The sequence below is a fragment of the Oryza brachyantha genome, chromosome 1 (assembly GCF_000231095.2).
Source record: "Oryza brachyantha chromosome 1, ObraRS2, whole genome shotgun sequence".
NCBI classification, from domain to species: Eukaryota; Viridiplantae; Streptophyta; class Magnoliopsida; order Poales; family Poaceae; genus Oryza; species Oryza brachyantha.
The window spans coordinates 22,430,147-22,447,375 of NC_023163.2; the positions used below are offsets into that span (position 1 = coordinate 22,430,147).

The 17,229-nt window shown below is 45.8% G+C and overlaps 4 protein-coding genes across 4 annotated transcripts; 1 reads left to right on the forward strand and 3 right to left on the reverse strand.

Annotated features, from left to right (window-relative positions):
• Nucleotides 1–3,349: 3,349 nt before the first annotated feature.
• LOC102717033 (putative pentatricopeptide repeat-containing protein At5g40405) lies at nucleotides 3,350–5,623 on the forward strand. The gene has a single exon (XM_015834254.2). It carries the CDS (start codon nucleotides 3,350–3,352, stop codon nucleotides 5,234–5,236), a length of 1,887 nt encoding a protein of 628 aa, XP_015689740.2. The 3' UTR covers nucleotides 5,237–5,623.
• Nucleotides 5,624–5,681: 58 nt separating this feature from the next.
• LOC102712307 lies at nucleotides 5,682–7,626 on the reverse strand. Its single transcript, XM_006644555.3, has 3 exons — nucleotides 7,166–7,626; nucleotides 6,831–7,056; nucleotides 5,682–6,036 (listed from the first exon to the last, which is right to left on the reverse strand). The coding sequence occupies exons 1-2, from the start codon at nucleotides 7,553–7,555 to the stop codon at nucleotides 6,832–6,834; spliced, it is 615 nt and encodes a 204-aa protein (XP_006644618.1). The 5' UTR covers nucleotides 7,556–7,626; the 3' UTR covers nucleotides 5,682–6,036; nucleotide 6,831.
• LOC102712585 (pentatricopeptide repeat-containing protein At1g08070, chloroplastic-like) lies at nucleotides 7,584–10,134 on the reverse strand. Its single transcript, XM_006644556.3, has 2 exons — nucleotides 8,077–10,134; nucleotides 7,584–7,668 (listed from the first exon to the last, which is right to left on the reverse strand). Exon 1 carries the CDS (start codon nucleotides 9,912–9,914, stop codon nucleotides 8,082–8,084), a length of 1,833 nt encoding a protein of 610 aa, XP_006644619.1. The 5' UTR covers nucleotides 9,915–10,134; the 3' UTR covers nucleotides 7,584–7,668; nucleotides 8,077–8,081.
• A 640-nt stretch (nucleotides 10,135–10,774) lies between these two features.
• LOC102712862 (protein IQ-DOMAIN 31-like) lies at nucleotides 10,775–15,976 on the reverse strand. The gene is made up of 7 exons (XM_015843035.2): nucleotides 15,783–15,976; nucleotides 15,234–15,360; nucleotides 14,661–14,924; nucleotides 14,104–14,307; nucleotides 13,112–13,171; nucleotides 11,830–12,931; nucleotides 10,775–11,106 (listed from the first exon to the last, which is right to left on the reverse strand). Exons 2-7 carry the CDS (start codon nucleotides 15,321–15,323, stop codon nucleotides 11,075–11,077), a joined length of 1,752 nt encoding a protein of 583 aa, XP_015698521.1. The 5' UTR covers nucleotides 15,324–15,360; nucleotides 15,783–15,976; the 3' UTR covers nucleotides 10,775–11,074.
• Nucleotides 15,977–17,229: the final 1,253 nt, after the last annotated feature.

Here is a 17,229-nt window from a genome sequence, read left to right on the forward strand (position 1 = left end):
CCAGGACTTTTGTCAGGTTTGTTTTATGTACGCAGCTGGAGTAAGCAGCCCTCGCAAGTTTGCAGGTTACCATTCTTATCTTTGATCTTGCAATGCTTCACAGAGTATCATCTCCTTTGCCTTTTTTTTCCCTCTCTACTTTGCATTGCTTCACGGTGACGTGAACCTGGTCCCTTCCGAGGGATTGGGATTCTCTTATGTTATTGTTCAACCTAACGGCTAATATGTGAATGCTGCAGCTACATATTAGCCACCATGTCAGAGAGAAGTCACGTTAGAGGAGCTATGTTCTCTTTCAAGAAGTTTCGTGAAAAATCACGGTCTTTACTAGGGGTGGACAAAAAGCTCGAAGCTCGTGGCCCGGGACGGTTCATATCAAAATCGGCTTGAGCCCGCAGTCTTCATGAGTTGAGTCAAGTTTGGCTTTTAGCTCGTGTGCTTAAAAGGCTCACGAGCTGCTTGTTTAACTCATTAGTACTAAAAGTCACTATATTTTTATATATATAGAACTTATTAACTAGTGTTTAGTCCTATAATCACATCCAATGTATTTAGTTAGTTGTTTGTTAGTAAGAGTCTACTTTTATGTTAATATATGATAAAATTATAAATTTACATACTATATAGATGATTTAAATGAGATAGTCTTACGAGCTTAGCAAGTACCTTGTGAGCCAAGCTGAGTTAGGCTTTTAGCTCGTTAACATTAACGAGCTAAGTCGAGTTGGCTCCTTACCCACATCTAATCTTCACTTCTCCAGAGTAAAGCCAAAATGACTATTAGCAAATGTTCACGCGTTCTAGAAATGCTCATTATTTTCTTTTTCTGTATAAGTCTTGTTTTCGTTTAAAGTACCATCAAAGTTTTCGTGCATACAAAGTTTATATGTTCGACTCCAATTTGAACAAAGATTCATTTTTTTCAAGTTTGAATTCATATGTTTATATATCTATATTAAAATTTATGTAAAGTTTATACTCTTAAAGTTTATATGTGTAAAAAATTATCTGCGTAAAATTTATACCTGTAAAATTTATGTGGGGCTGAACCAAAACACTTTTAATGTGCAACTACAATTCACCAACCGGCAAATATATTTCACACAATCAACCTCATATCTTGCCATAAACTTTAAGGATAATTTCAACTAGCAAATCTACAGCGGAGCAATAATAAACACATGCACACAAGACATGGTGATTTACGTGGAAAACCTCCTCAGAGTGAGGAGTAAAAAGACCATGAAACCAATGGTCTACTCCAAGCTTTCGCTATAATCAACAATGGGTACAAATGAAGTCTTCTCTAGAACATATAGATGTGCATCCCAATAACATCCATAACATCAAGTTATACACTTTGCATCATCAACATCAACCATAGCAACTAACAAATAACAACAACAAGCAGAGAAACGATAGATTCTGTCCTCTTCGATTCTCAGTTAAGATCTCCCAAACAGCAAATGTAAATTGCACGAAACTTGCCAAAAATGATGGTATATAAGTCCCTTCCAAGCTATCCAAAAACCAGCCTAATCGGACACTGTTTGACCCCTCAAACTGACAAATTACTAACTTCTGCACAATTTATAACTGCAGTGACTCAAGCTGACAAACCACTACTCAAATCCGGTGCTCTACTCAATCAATCCTCACAAAACTAACCAGATTAAAGTGCTCAAAGTAAGGAACAAACTCACCAAAGTTTGGGGCCAATCAACCACGTTTGAGCCTCTAATCGCTGACTTAATGTAGATTAGGTTAGAGCCACCGAGCTGAACAAAGTGCCCTTCTTCTTCTCTACTCTCCTCTCCCACTCTTGTGTTTTGCTTGGTTGCTTCACTCCCTCAATCACCGCTGTACTCTTTCTCTCCTAATGGAGACTAGGGTTTTTCTTCCCATCACAAAGAGATGAGGTAATCACAACATCAATGGTTTACATATCTTGGATTTGTGGTCTGTAATGGACTGAGATGAAGAGGTCCATGTGAAGGGAATTTAGCCTAACAATTTGTATATGCATAATTTAACTGGATGTTCGTTAATTTATTCTCACCACGAATGTCCGCTAAATAGATACACCAGAGTCGAACTCATAGCCATGGCCAGGGTTCGCGTTACCGCGGTAACCGCGCCCTCCGCCGAGGCACGGCTTCGGTAAGCCGCGGTACCCGAGTTTAAATTTAAGGAGAATTTAAAAAATTTGAGGAAATTTAATGAAAAAATATATGTTGTATATGTTGATATATAGTGTAGTTTTGTCAAAGAAATTAATGAAAAAAATGTATTCCCGACGTAATTAAAAATCATAAACGAGTATTTCGGAAAATAAAATTAAAAAATAGCCTATTGCAAGTAATATTTTATAGGAAGATGGTCAAGAATATATTGTGTTGAGCCATTATTAATTTACACTAGACACTTGGATACATAATGTTGAAATACAAATATACAACGATGGATATATGAAAAATATATATAGAGAAAAATTATACGTGCATCTTAGTACATACATAATAGTTTTATTTGTAATAATGAGTAGTAGGTATAGTTGTGACGCAGTAATCAAAATGAAGTTGTCGTTACTTGTTATTGGAGTGAATTATTTGGTGAAGGGTGATATACCGGTGTATGTTTGTATGTTGCAATATCAAGAATTTAGAAAATATCATGTGAAATTTTCTTGTTTTCCCTATAACATGTTCTATTATCATAAATATAGTCACAAAATATTTTTCTATTTTTCATGTATTTTTTAGATTTTTTAAAGTTTTTTTGTATTTGACATCACATCCGCGGTCTCCTCGCCGTAACCGCGCGGTAAGCCGCGGTAACCGCTGTTCTCATATGTTGTTCCAGCAAGTAGTTACCGTGGTTTACCGCACGGTAACCGCGGAAAACCGCGCGGTAAGCCGTGAAAACCGCACGAGTTTAAATTTAAATTTTTTGAATTCAAATTCATCACGGTTTTTACGGTTTTTACGGTTATCGCAGAAGCGCGGTACTGTTTTAGCAGCTTCTGCGGTAAGGGAACCTGGCCATGGCTCGATGGCAACGTGAAATGCAACGGGTTTTGCACTCTGCGGAGCCTTCCCCGATAATCCACCGGTTTCCAGTGTTTGTTTCTCCAATCACACACAGGAAAGGCCACGGGCCCACGGCTCCCGTTCGCCGATTGGCACTGTGCGTACAGTGTCATGACCGGTCCGGGCCCACCCTGGCCAGGTCTCGCATTCGGGCGGCCTCGTCAGCCCACGCGCGGCGCCGCTCCCTTCGCTCGAAGTCGAAGGCCTCCGCGCGCGCGCGCGCGCGGAGCTCTCACAAACCGGAACGTGGCTCAAACCGAATGCGGCCGCTCCCGCGGCGCCTCGATCCGCTGCTCCGCGAGCCGGCGGCGCTGGTAGCGGCGGCCGCCTCCGCACAGCGCCCCCTCCGTGAGCTCCACGCGCACCTCCTCGTCTCGGGCCGTCTCGCGTCCCCGCCCCACCACGCCGCCTTCCTCGCCTCCCTCGCCTCCTCCTCCGACGACGACGACGGCCACCTCTCCTACGCGCGCCTCCTCCTGCCGCGGCGCCCCGCCACGCTCTTCGTACACAACTCCCTCCTCCGCGCCCTCGCCCGCGGTCGGCGCCCGCACCTCGCCTTCGGCGCGTTCCGCGACCTGCCCCTCGCGCCTGACAACTACTCCTTCACCTTCCTCGTCCGAGCCGCGACCGCGCTGGCTGCCGCGGCGGCGGCTGTGCGGGCCCCCGGGCTGGACGCGAACCTGATCGTGCGGAGCGTGCACGCGTCCGCGCTCCGCCGCGGACACGCTGGCGACCCACACGTGCAGAGCGGGGTCGTCTCAATGTACTCCGCGGCCGGGGACGTGGGCGCCGCGCGGGCCGCGTTCGCAGAGATCGCGTTCCCGGACGCGGTGTGCATCACCGCGATGGTGGGGGCTCTTGCCACCTGCGGCAAAGTGGACGCCGCACGCGAGATGTTTGACGGAATGCCTTTGCGGGACCATGTGGCGTGGAACGCCATGATCGCGGGTTATGTGCACGCCGGCAGATCGAGGGAGGCCCTGAGGCTGTTCAACGAAATGCGTAATGCTGGCGCTGCTGTAGGGGAGGTGACGCTGGTGTCAGTGCTCACTGCCTGTGCACAATTGGGCGCGCTGGAGCGTGGCAGGTGGGTGCACTCATATGTGCACAGCTGCGGGATGCGGGTTTCTGTCACCCTCGGCACCGCACTGGTTGATATGTATTCCAAGTGTGGCGCTGTGGCAGCAGCCATGGAGGTGTTCGACAGCATGGACAGAAAGAACGTTTACACTTGGACCAGTGCAGTGAGTGGCCTTGCAATGAATGGCATGGGGAGAGACTGCCTTGAGCTGTTCAAGCGCATGGAGAGCACAGGGGTTGATCCTAACGGTGTCACCTTTGTTGCGGTGCTCCGTGGATGCTCCATGGCTGGGTTGGTGGACGAGGGAAGATCATGCTTCGATGCGATGAAGAGCAATCATGGAATTGATCCTTGGCTTGAGCATTATGGTTGCATGGTTGATTTGTACGGTCGAGCTGGGCGTCTTGATGATGCCATGAACTTCATCAATAACATGCCACTGGAGCCACACGAAGGTGTATGGGGAGCGCTACTCAATGCCTCTCGGATTCACAAAAATGTTGAGTTGGGCAAATATGCAATGGACAAGCTCATGGCCATCGAGTCCAAGAATGATGCGGCTCATGTCCTGCTGTCCAACATCTACGCAGAGTCGCATAACTGGAAGGGTGTTAGCAATGTTCGGGACGTGATGAAGGCCAAGGGAGTGAAGAAGGTGCCTGGGTGTAGTGCCATCGAGGTTGGTGGCAAGGTGCATGAGTTCTTTGTTGGAAGCAAGACACACCCAAGATACAGGGAGATCGAGATTATGCTTGCAGAGATGACTCAGAGGCTGAGGCTACATGGGTACATTGCGAACACAAAAGAGGTGCTGTTTGATATCGAGGAAGAGGAGAAAGAAGATGCAATCTCCTTGCATAGTGAGAAGCTGGCCCTGGCTTTTGGCCTGGTCGCGTTGCCGGAAAACATGGAGATCAGGATAGTGAAGAACCTAAGAGTATGCAAGGACTGCCATGATTACACCAAGTTGATATCCAAGGTCTTCAACAGGGAGGTTGTTATGAGAGATAGGAATAGGTTTCACCATTTCAAGGATGGAGCGTGCTCCTGTAGGGATTACTGGTGATCCTTTCGTTCTGATAATTGCTCGCCGTTCAATTGGACGATTCAAACATTTATGTCTTAGAAGGGATGCACAATCTAGCATTCATCTGGAGCTAAGACGCAGTGGAGGACATGGAGTGGGAAAAAAGACAGGGAGAGCTTTGACATTTTCACCTGGCATGTGGCAAACGGGCACAAAAAAAGGCCACAAACTTTTGTGATATCCTGCCGATAGGAAATGAACTCTGGACAATACGAGCATGCCCTCAAAAAATTTTGAGCATTCTCCTGCAGGGATCACTTGGTAATTCCTATGTGTCATAAATGTAACAATCTTCCCGATGACATTTTAGCAATTCAGTGTTGAAGCCGAGACAATACTCGTTTACGAACGGGAAAAGAGGGGTTTTGGTATCCAATAACCAACGCACAGATGTATCAATAATTCTAGCAGTATTATAGTTTTCTGGAAAAATCAAAGATCATTGTCTTGTAAACTGAAAGTCCACGTTTTTCTACAGGGCATGAACTATGAAGCTACCAGCATCTAAGGAATACTTGGGCAGCCTTCCAGAAACCAATTAGCGTGCAGGAAGAGATGATAATATAGGTTTGTTCTGCTATTTCTTATTCATGGACACTAGGTACAAGACAGAAAAAACTATCATCGAGTAAACCACGTCAAGTATGCAAAACAAGGTTAATACAAGTGCTCTTTTGGTAATAGTTCTTCCTTTAGCGTGTCAATGCTTGGCACATCTCCAGTATTGGAGACAAATTGGAAGGAGCACCCAAAAGCACACCGTGCTTGCCGTTAAGAGCCTGTGAAATATTGAAGTACAGGTTAGATAAATTTCAGTAAAAGAACTCAGAGATGCAGTTGGATTCCCATATCCTAATACAAAGAAGGCTGAACCATATGCCATGACATACTTAGTTTAGTTCCTCTAGGAACAACAGCCTATATACATTTTAGCAGAAATTCATGAATAATGTTTTGTATTCTCCCTCCGGCCGGTCAAAAAACTATGTTGTGTTGGACATCGACATGATACTCAAAGCATCTTTCACCATTAATTCTATGGCGACATATTTATAGAAGTTGGAAAATTTTATAATATCACAGATTCCCTATCGAGAAAATTATGCACATTATTTTCGTGTATCAAATCTAAATATTAGAAAACTACCTATGTTCAAAAATTTTAAAGTTCAATGAGATATATGTCCAAAATTCCACACTTTCATAACCAGAGAGAGTGGTACCTAGGACTGGATAGTTCATTATGTTTAATAATCAAAACTCACAAGAACTGGGTATTTTTCACTCTTTGCTTTGCATAATACAAAAAATAACACTGGCATCACACAATGATTAATAAACTACATTGATATAGTGCACAAGAAACCTAAAAGCATACTTCACATTCTAGAATGACCATGCTGCATCCTATCCAGCTAAGAATTTCATGCACTATAATTCACATATTGAACAACACTGAGTTCTGGTAGTAACCATTTGTGCATCGTGCTATACTCGCAAGAACTCACAGGACGAAAACTAAAGTGGAACTGTTCAATCACAAATCTGGTGGGAAAGGTAAAACTTCTCCTACCTCATGAGGACCAGCCAAACTTTTTCATGGCATCCTTGGTTCTCTTCCGGAGCCTCATGAACACAATGACCATGCAAGCCAGTACCCATGGTGGGAAGTTCAGATTCCCGAGCTTGGATCCCTTCAGCCACTCGGGCATCTTCGCCTCCTTCAGTAACACTGCAGCAACTGCGGTCATAGCCGCAACGCCGATCATCACCTTCGTAACGGGCTTCAGCAAAGAATCCTAACCAACCAAGGAGACCCAATCCATCAACTACCCACATCACTTCGGCTAGGTAAATTGAGCGAGCCAAACTGATCTGTACCCATAATCTGGGGGCGCTAAGACTTACCTTGGGCTCGCCGTCGAGGAAGATGGTGGAACCAGAGACGTAGGGGAGGAGAGAGCGGCCGTTGCGGGGGTGGAAGCGGATGGCGACGCCGCGGGTGCGGGAGACGGGGTCGAAGACGAAGACGGACTTGAGGCCGTGCCGCTCCAGGATGTCCCCCACCTCCAGCTGGTCCTGCGTGTACCCTCCCAGCGGCGACCGGAACTCGGCCACCGGCCCGCGCCCACGCCGGAACAGCTTCACCTCAACCTCCGGCCCGGCCGGCGCCTCCGATCCAGGCTTCCCGTTGGGAGCCGGGGACGTTGACTCCTCTTGAATCGCGTCGTCGCTCGCCTCCGCGGCCGCTGCCGGCGCCAGCGCCGGTGCGGCGGCCTTGTCAGCCTCGGACTCCATCGGGTTGTTCTTGTTCGATCGGCGACTCGGGGGTTCAGGCTTCAGAGGATCTGATAAATCTGGTATTCTACCGTCTCCTGCTTTGGACTGGCTGCTTTATCATCAGAACTGGGCTGATAAACAAGTCCTAATTTTAGATACTGTTTTATTGGGCCAGGCCTAAAAGAAAGCCCACTTCTAAATAATCCAATAAGAGCAAGTTTAATAGTCAACTAATGGCTCCAATTCATTTATAGCATTCATTTATAACTAATCTAATAGCTAATTTATACAATAGTTATCTATAAAACATATACTATCATGTTCCGCCTGTCATACACACATTGCGTCTTGGAGTCCGTGCTACAGCTAATTACAAATCGATAGCTTATTGTTTTTCTCTCTCCTCTTCTATTTCATTAAAATATATTTGCGGCCGGTTTATATTGTACCTGCTCTAATAGCACACACTTCTCCCTCAATCAGCAGTGCCTAGATTTTATTTTATTTTTTGGACTGAGAGAGTTGCTATTGGAAGTTACCATGTTCAATAGTGCTCGGAAACAAATAAATCGGGGTCAGAATCAACGTGGTCCAGATGCAATCCCATGCCGTCAGCGACGGCGTAAATCTCAGCCGATTCCGGGTGGTACGTGTCCTGCACCAGGAACCTGTGCACCTCGCCGTCCAGCTCTATCCAACTGTACGCAGACAGCTTCTGCACGTTCTTGCTCCACATCAGGCGCCTGATCTCCCTCGCGTCGCCCCAGAGGCCGGCGTCCGCGTAGATGTTGGATAGCAGGACGTAGATGGAGGAGTTGTCCGGCTCAAGAACCAGGAGGTTGCTCGCGGCGAGCTTGGCCAGCTCGACGTCGGCGTGAGTCCTGCAGGCACCCAGCAGCGTGCTCCAGATCACCGCGTTTGGTCTGACCTCCATGCCGCAGATGAACTCGTGCGCTTCCCGCGGCCTTCCAGATTTGCAGAGGAGGTCCACTATGCACGCGCAGTGCTCCACTTGAGGGGAAACATGGTAGACTGTCTTCATCTCTTCGAAAAAGGCCATGCCTTGGTCTACCAAGCCAGCATGGGTGCACGCAGTTAACAGCGCGACGAAAGTGATCTCGTTGGGCCGTACATCATGATCATCCCGTATCAGTTGTTTGTACAAGGTGATTGCATCTTGCGCCAAGCCATTCAGCGCTAGGCCTCTTATCATGGAGTTCCAGGTTATGACACATTTGTGCTCCATCTGGTTGAAGACATGGCGAGCTCTGCCGACGTTCCCGCACTTTGTGTACATATCGATCAACGCGGATCCAAGGTAACTGGTAAGTGGTAGGCTCTGGCTCTCGACATAGCTACCAATCTGCCCTCCTAATTCATCAGAACCCAACTGAGCACAGGCAGACAGTATACCAACAAGAGTCACTTCATTTGGCCTGCAACCGGTTGACTTCATCCTCTCAAACAGCTCCAGAGACTCGTGTGGTCTTCTATTCTGTGCATAACCAGCAATCATAGTGCTCCATGCCACGACATCTCTCTGCTGCATCCGATCAAACTCGCGGCGTGCCTCATCAATAGCCCGACACTTCACATACATTTCCATCAAGGCAGTGTGCACTATCATGTTCTGCAAATCCTCCTCTGCAATCAAAGACCTTGTCCACTTTCCTGTTTCAAGATCCCTGGTCTTGGCACAGATGGAAAACATCGTCGCGATAGTGATGGCATTTGGCCTTGCACCCTCACTCAACATCCTATGAAACAACCTCAAAGCTTCCTGGTATTCCCCACCATGGGCGTAACATGCTATCATCGAATTCCATGATGCAGAAGTCCTTCTCACCATGCCATCAAATAGCCTCCTCGCCGTATCCACATCACCAGATTTGGAATATCCAGTGATCAAGCAGTTCATCGGTATCGGGTCCTTCACTGGCATTTCCTCGAAGACCTTTACAGCACAATCCATGTCACCGTTCTTTGCATAGAAATCCACCAGAGCAGTCTGCACAAAGATATCCCCAAGCAGACCACGGACAACGGCGTGACAGTGCACCTGCCTTCCCTGGTGCGACGCGGCCAAGAGCGTGCACGACTTCACGACAGGCGGCACGCAACCTGGTGGGACGATGGAGCCCCTGCAGTGAAGCGACGAAAAGGCATCCAGAAGCTCCCTGTGCGAGGAGCGCCTGGAGAGAGCGGAGATGAGCGTGGCGCAGAGGGCAGGGGTCGGGCGTGGCACTGCGTCGAACAGGTGGTGTGCGGCGCGGGAGGTGGATGCGTCGCAGAGTAGGTCATAGAGCGACCGGGTCTTGAGGAGGCCGGCGAGATGCTGCAGCAGATGGCGGTGGGGGAGGCGGGACAGCCCCACCATTGGCGGCGGCCGGCGGGATCCGGCGGGAGATTTGAATAGGATGCGCGGCGGCGGGAGTGGACGACGCGGTGCGGCGGCGGAGTGGACTGGCCGGGCGGGTGTTTTGACGCCTCGACGCGGTGCGGCGGCACATGTAGCGGCCTAGCGGGCTCGCGGCGCCAAAGGGCGGTCCGACTCTCCGGCAAACAGGCCGACTAAAAACGTAATTTTTTACGTTATGACCAACAGATATCCAAAAATCGTATGGAGTAATTTCCAATTTTTGGGTTTTTAGGAAAAAAGTGTACGAGATTAGAATAACTTCAAAATATCTGGCTCTGTCGCAAGATAGCTTTATTTTTTCATTCGCACTTTATTTTTACAGTGCATTTGTTTCCTAAGTTTACAAATTCTTCAACCATTGATAGAATAAATTTATTTTGGTACCAATGGATAAAGAAAAAATGATCTTATTTTCAAATAGAGAAAGTAAATACTAATAAAAACAAAAAAATAGAATAGTATTTTCTCGCAATTTCTCTCATTCCATTGCTGAGGATAAAGCCTCGTGGGACATATGAAGATAACAAGAAATGTGAGACGGAGAGAGTAGCGGTGGCAAAGTACTGACACTGTAGTAGAGCCTATTTGTAGATCACACGCATTTGCGGCTAATTTCACATAAACTTTGTTGAAGTTTCATGAAAACTTTTCAACTTTTGTCACAACTCAGGAAAAATTGTCGGGCGAGATGGACTGGAACAGTAACATCATTTCAGTCTTTAAGATTCGAGGACTCAAAGGCAGCTCACTTCTGTTGTGTTGTGAACTTCTGGTTACATATTGTAACAGGGGAAAGCATGTACACAAATACACAATAGTAATGCAAAGTCGGATGGAGCCGTTCAATTTAAACGAAGGCATGCCTTTACATTTTGCCAGTATCAGGCAAAGTGCCTTGGGAGGGAAATGAAAGCATGCCGGGAACTAGTAGATGTAGCTATGAACAAGTCATTGCACAAGAAACTAAGAATAATAACTTAAATAAGCAACAGATAGATCAACACAGGGGGTAACATATCTTTACATCTTGGACAAAACAATGGGAACAATCTCACGGACAGCAGCGCACTTCATCCACCACAACGTTGCACCGTTCAAATGGAAGTTGGTTGTGCTCCTCACCGTCTCCATTCAGCTTTGATTGCTCTATCTGCATATAATAAAAAGAAACAAACGAAATTGAACGCCAGAATTCAGAGATCAAATGGAAAAACTGAATGTTTAGCTTTCAGAGCCCAAAGTTGAGTGAGTAATTGATAAATTTTCTCCCATACATGCGGTTGACTTATGAGCTGTGAGGTCTGAAGTTTGGACTAATCAGATGCACACAGACATCCACACCAGTAAAAACCTAAATAACACAAAGTATACATACAATGCTAACAAAGGCGGCAATAGGCCAGCTGAAGGTGCGACTATATGTAGAATGTGCAGTTGTGAAATTTTAGGAATATACAACATAGTCAAAGCCACAATTATAATCCATGCCAAATTACTATGCTTCCGAATATTACTCTTTTGATCACTGCTATTGTAATGTGCAACCATTTCTATTTATTCTCAGCTTTAATGTTTTACAAAGTCCTTGTTGCACTAAAAAAAGGGGAGTATTTTAAACATGAAATAAACAGTTGTGCTTATTCTGGGATCAATAGAGTAATACCATGAAATTCCTGTGCGACATTTTTGCTACCATTATTCACAATTTCTGTCACGTTTTGAAGTCAACGCCCTTATCTTTTCAGATGGTAACCTGAATTGCTTAATGTCTAACGATGACATTTTCTGTGGCGACATGGATTTCTAACTTTTCTATATCATAGCCATCCTTTTGGATTGGTCATTGTGTATGAGGTGAGTAGTGTCAACTTACTGTTCGTAGCAGAAGGGAGCGACTGGCGGCGTGTGAAGCCAATCATGTCTGCCAGTGAATCAGAATCCAGTCCTGGTGAATTCTGTCCTCGAAGTTTTGCCTTTGCAGATTCTGTTGCAGCCATATAGCTTGGCTTCCTTCGTGGAACTGGAGTATTCTGGACTCCATTTTCTGGATAATCTGATTTGGTGGAGAATGAAGACCTTCTCTTGCTAGTTTTAAGGCTTCCATTAGGCAGATGTTCTTCCTTGGACCTTGACTGCTCTTTCTTCCCTAAGAAATTATCTTCATTATCAATGTTCTGCAGTGGCAGAACTTCGACTTCTTGCGCATCAGCAGTGGTATCATTAAATTTTTCCCAGGTTAAAATTGAAGCGAAAGGAGTTTCTGGATTAGATATTAAATCAGGTTCCAACAAATTCATGTGTGAATTGTCCTCCAACATATTGCCACTTTGCAACTCCTGAGTGTCAGGAGGAACCGCACATGCAAACTGTTGTGCTTCGTCACATTGGTTGTCTTGATGGTCAGAGATCCCATTCATGAGATTAGGTGGGATTTGAGCTATGGAGTTTGATACCTTCGAGGCATCAGCCATGGAGTTAGATACCTTTGAGGCATCAGCCATGGAGATAGATACCTTTGATGCATCAGCCATGGAGCTAGATAGCTTTGAGGCATCACCCCTGGAGCTAGATATCTTTGATGCTTCAGCCATGGAATTAGTTACCTTCCGAAGGTTCCTCTTAACCTTCTCAAGTTCAGATAACTGACTGTCTGGTACTGAATCAGAAGTGGAGCTAGAAAATTTCCTTGAATTTCGTTTAAGTTTTTCAGGTTCAACTGTCATGTTAGTTTGGAAACTATCAACAGTGACAGCAGAACTCTTCCGAACATTGCGCTTTAACTTGGCTGACTCAGTTTCCATTGCATAACTGGCCTTCCTTACTTGTGATTTGCCATCAGCAACTTTTTTTGGTTGGGAAGCAGATTTCCAAATCCGGCTTATAGTCCATCTCTCCAACCAGTTGTACAATGAATTGGGGTCCCTCTCGTCATAGTGCAAGTGAAGAGCTCCTAGCACAATTGATGAAGAAAGGAGCTACAAAACGTGCAAAACTGAGTGAGGACCCTCTGAAATGTAAGAATGGTGAGCGACTTGATTTGAGCTCATGCACTTCTCGTAGAAAGAACAAACATGATCAAGACACATATTTCAAAAAAAAATCAAACAGCAAATCTCACTGGTAAGTTTGTTTTTCTAAACAAATGACATACATACCTTTTGAACATATGCGTTTGAAGATACCCTCTCTTTCCAAGCATCCGATGGCTTATCACTCTAATAAATGCAAACAGAGCATGTTTCATATTTTTGGCCATATAAATACATCAAGCAGCAAATGTTGCATACATAGTTTAGTAGGAACTGTGAAAAGAAAATATAAGTACATGCTCCATGATGTATCAAATTTAAGTTATACTGTATTTCAGTATATTTACCTCCACACTCAATTAGAAATGACAAGGTAAATATTCAATTATAAACTTTGAATATGAAAGACACCTGTCTGATGAAAAGCTTTGACGTTTGTAGTTTTGAAGAGGTAGCTCATATTGTGTTGAAGGGAACAATGCAAACCAATTAACAGGACAGTACGCAAGCTATTTCATATATTGAGTAAAAGAATGCCAAAAGGATGTATGTATTGTGTTGAGTTACAGCATGACCAAATCACGCAGATGAATGATCTATGAGAACAAAACATAAAGCAAGTAAAGTTAAGTTTGAGAATAAAGGGTAACCTATTCCAATACAATAGTACAACAAACTTGCTCACAACAAATGACCAATGATGAAACTTTGTATCAACATGATACAGCTGCATAGAACTAACATTATTGCCTTGCTATTTGCAAAAATCCAGGTAAATGATAATAATTACCAACCACTAGTAAGTACTAGTCTTAGTCTCTAGCTATTTCTCTATTTGCTGAGGTGTACTGAATGCTACTCGGCAGTTGTGTCCATCTTGGGGCTGAACCAAAAGACTTGACGTTCTGAACATGTAACATCAATGTTTTTATGCTGTATTCAAGCAAATTCTGAAGTATGAAAAGTTTCAGTCTGGAAGGCTAATTAGATCACTTTCAATATTGAATACATTCATTCTATGCAACAAAGGTTTAAAAGAATACAAATCGAACAGGTACAAAAGCAGCAGAAGCATATCAGAAATCAGAGTGTGAATTGCCACATGTCAAGATATTTACCAGGAACTTATGTTGGCCAGACTTCACGACAATTTGCATGGAAGGACTAGAGAGCCTAACGTTTCTTCCACGAACTAAAGCTTGAAGCTTCACAATCAACCATGTCACACGAAGGGTTGAAGCAGCCTGTCTCCTTACAAGATGTCCTCGGATCAGTGCCTGGAGTCTTATGATACCTTTTAATGCACGGAAAGCTCTTCGTGCCTGCACCAAAACCATGGCAAATTGTATGACTTCAAAAAGTCTGGAATCTGATCAACACTTCTATAATTTCCATAAGAAAATGAAGAGGTGCTAATGTGGCAGGAATGACTAATGGTTAGGTATAGATCAGACAGCTAACTCATTAGTTTATTTAGGACACAAAATTTCTTTTTGCAGGGCTGAGAATTAATGATTCCTTTTCTGAAACGTTTAAAAGCAATTATTCCATATAACAGTAGAAAGTTTTGGGAGCAGTTAGCAGCAACATTTGCAGTGAGCTCCAGTTCGAAGGTGCATTAACAAGAGGCAGGACGGCAGGAACAAAATGGATCAGTCCAAGGAAAAGGTGTTACCAGATAACCTCGGAAGGCCGCTTGTGCCTTCACTGCAGCTAACTCTTCACTCAGTTTCTCTGGCCTACTTGGTGTCTTGGATCGAACAATGTTTTGGTTCTCCACGTCTTGACCCATGGCCTCAACTGCTCCTCCTTTTGGTAACTTGCAATTTTCAGCATTTCCGATCGTTGATGCAGTTTCATCGTTGTGGGAATTAACCACAACCGGCTCAGAAATCACAGTAGGATTCTCAGAAAGTGCAGGCTTGTTGTTTGCATCCTTCTATATGTCAGCAACAAAATTGCGGTTCAAGCAACCAATCAGTGAAAGTAGGAGGAAGAAGCAAACTGTGCTACAGACCTACAACATGGGTAAAGCAAAAAAAGAATGTTGCAAGGCATATAAAAGACAGATTTTTTTTAATAATACAATCCAGTCCTGGAGTCGTAGTGCAATTTCAAGCCTTAATGCCTTACTAAGTCGACTTCTTCTCTGAAAATTTTAATATGTATATTTCTCTGTTCGTGCTACCAACAGATATCATGTTTTTACAGGAAAAAAAATCATCTTTAAACATAGAGAAGTACTTACAGCCAAATCCTTGGCCTTGGTAGAGTTAGACTTGCTCGATTTCTTCCCGAGGAGCACAGACTTGATCCACTTCGCTGGAGACTTCCCCATAGCTGTCGAAACAACTCAACAACGTGCAATTCGGGCCCTGTTACAGCGCAGCTCATCAGTACGCTGTACGCAGATCCACACCTCAAACAACATTTTTTTTTTACCTTTACGAACAAAACAAAAAGGCAACAACACACCCGAAATAACCGGGAAAACCAATTGCGAGTGCGAGACAAAGATGGGAGAGAATGTATAAAGACGAAAGAGCCGAGCAGAGAGAATAGCGCACACAAACACGGAGTGGAGGGTGATTATGAATTGATGGTGCGAATGCAGCGGCAAAGAAAAGGGACAGGCCTGAAGCTCAAACAACCAGCAGAAGAGATGGCTGGCCAGAGGCCAAGCAGAACGGAGCCAAAGGAGAAGCAGACACGGATCTGACGACCAAACCACGCCGTTCCAAACCAAGCCAAAAAACCGGGCACCAAACACTACCGAAATCCAACGAGGAGAAATCACCTCAGAAACACCGCTAGCTGAATGAATGCCGCACGGAAATGGCGAGCGAGCGAGCGAAGAGGCTCGACCTGAGCAGGCGTCGACGCACCGGAGGAAGGACCGAGGACTCACCGATCAGCTCTCCCTCTCTCTCAGTCCCCAACGACCAAACCCTCAAGCCTCCATTGGTAGTAGAGAGTAGGAGCAGTGGCCAGCCTAGTGGAGTTAGCAGCAGCAGCTCGGGCCCGAGACGGCTAGGGGAAGACAGAAAAAGCACAGCGCAAGTGACTGACAGACAGAGGCACACAGCAAGAGGAATCCACCACCGACGACATCCCGGTGAGCCCCTGACGCCGGGTGGTGGGGGCCAGAACACTTCGGGGACAAGCTGTCAGTGAGCGAGAGGGAGATGGACTGCTGGTAACAAACGTCTCCAACGGCTGCCACTGCCAGGGCTCCTCGCCTTTCCGGAGCGAGGCTGGCTAGCGCCTGGACCTGGAGGGAGAGGCCGGGCGGTGGTACATGCGCAAGCCGGCGCTGCCTCCGGGACCGCGTGTCAGTGACCTCCGTGCGTCCGAAACGCGGGTGCAAAAAGCGTGGAAGCTGGTTGCCGTCGGGTGGTGGGGACCCTTGCGGCCGTGTTATTAAGCATCCTAATCCGCGCGCGCTTAAAAGAGGATTTAGAAAATCCGCTGCTCTTTGGAGTAAGTGAGGTCGTGAGGACCAGTGCCGGGCTGTCTATTATGCCTATGTGAGCCTACATAGTTATGGTAATGACTAATGACGTGGTTTAGAAGGTTCCCCGTTCTAATTTTACCCCTCTCCTTCAAAGCTCATCGGTTGTACGAAGCCAGCGATACCACCAAGAATAACCAATGTATTGGAATGGCATGGTGAGAATGCAGAGAGTGGGTAGGAAGGAGCAGTGCGGCCAGTGCTCCACTACAACAGACAGCCAGACAGGCTTCAGCTAGGTTGGTAATGGTACCTTACGACTGCCAGTTTTTTTTTTTCAGCGCAAGAATACGGAGGAGCATCATATGATAATCGTGAAGTACAGCAATTGCCATCTGCCCGCCGTGATGGTGCGGGCGTTCGGTGGCGCGTGCACCTCGTCGAAACGCATCGACGTGTTAACGGTAAAGTAAGGCATCAATCAAGGATGATGAGTGTTGCTAAGTCGAGTCACCATCACTTACGACGATGCCAAAAGAAAAAGAACACACAGAGCTTTGGTAGTTAGGACTTAGGAGCATCAACAAAAGCATGGCATCTCCCTCAGCCCCGTTCCATTTCCGATTTCCGAATTCCAAAGTCCAGGAAGGACGAGACGGATAAGAGCACATCGCCTCGTGCTTTAATAGCACACCCATATGCTCCTATATCTACTAATAATCACGCCGACCGGACGGGCCAAGGACCAGCCAACTACCAACCCCCGGTCGGCTGGCTCGGCTAACGCCCGCCT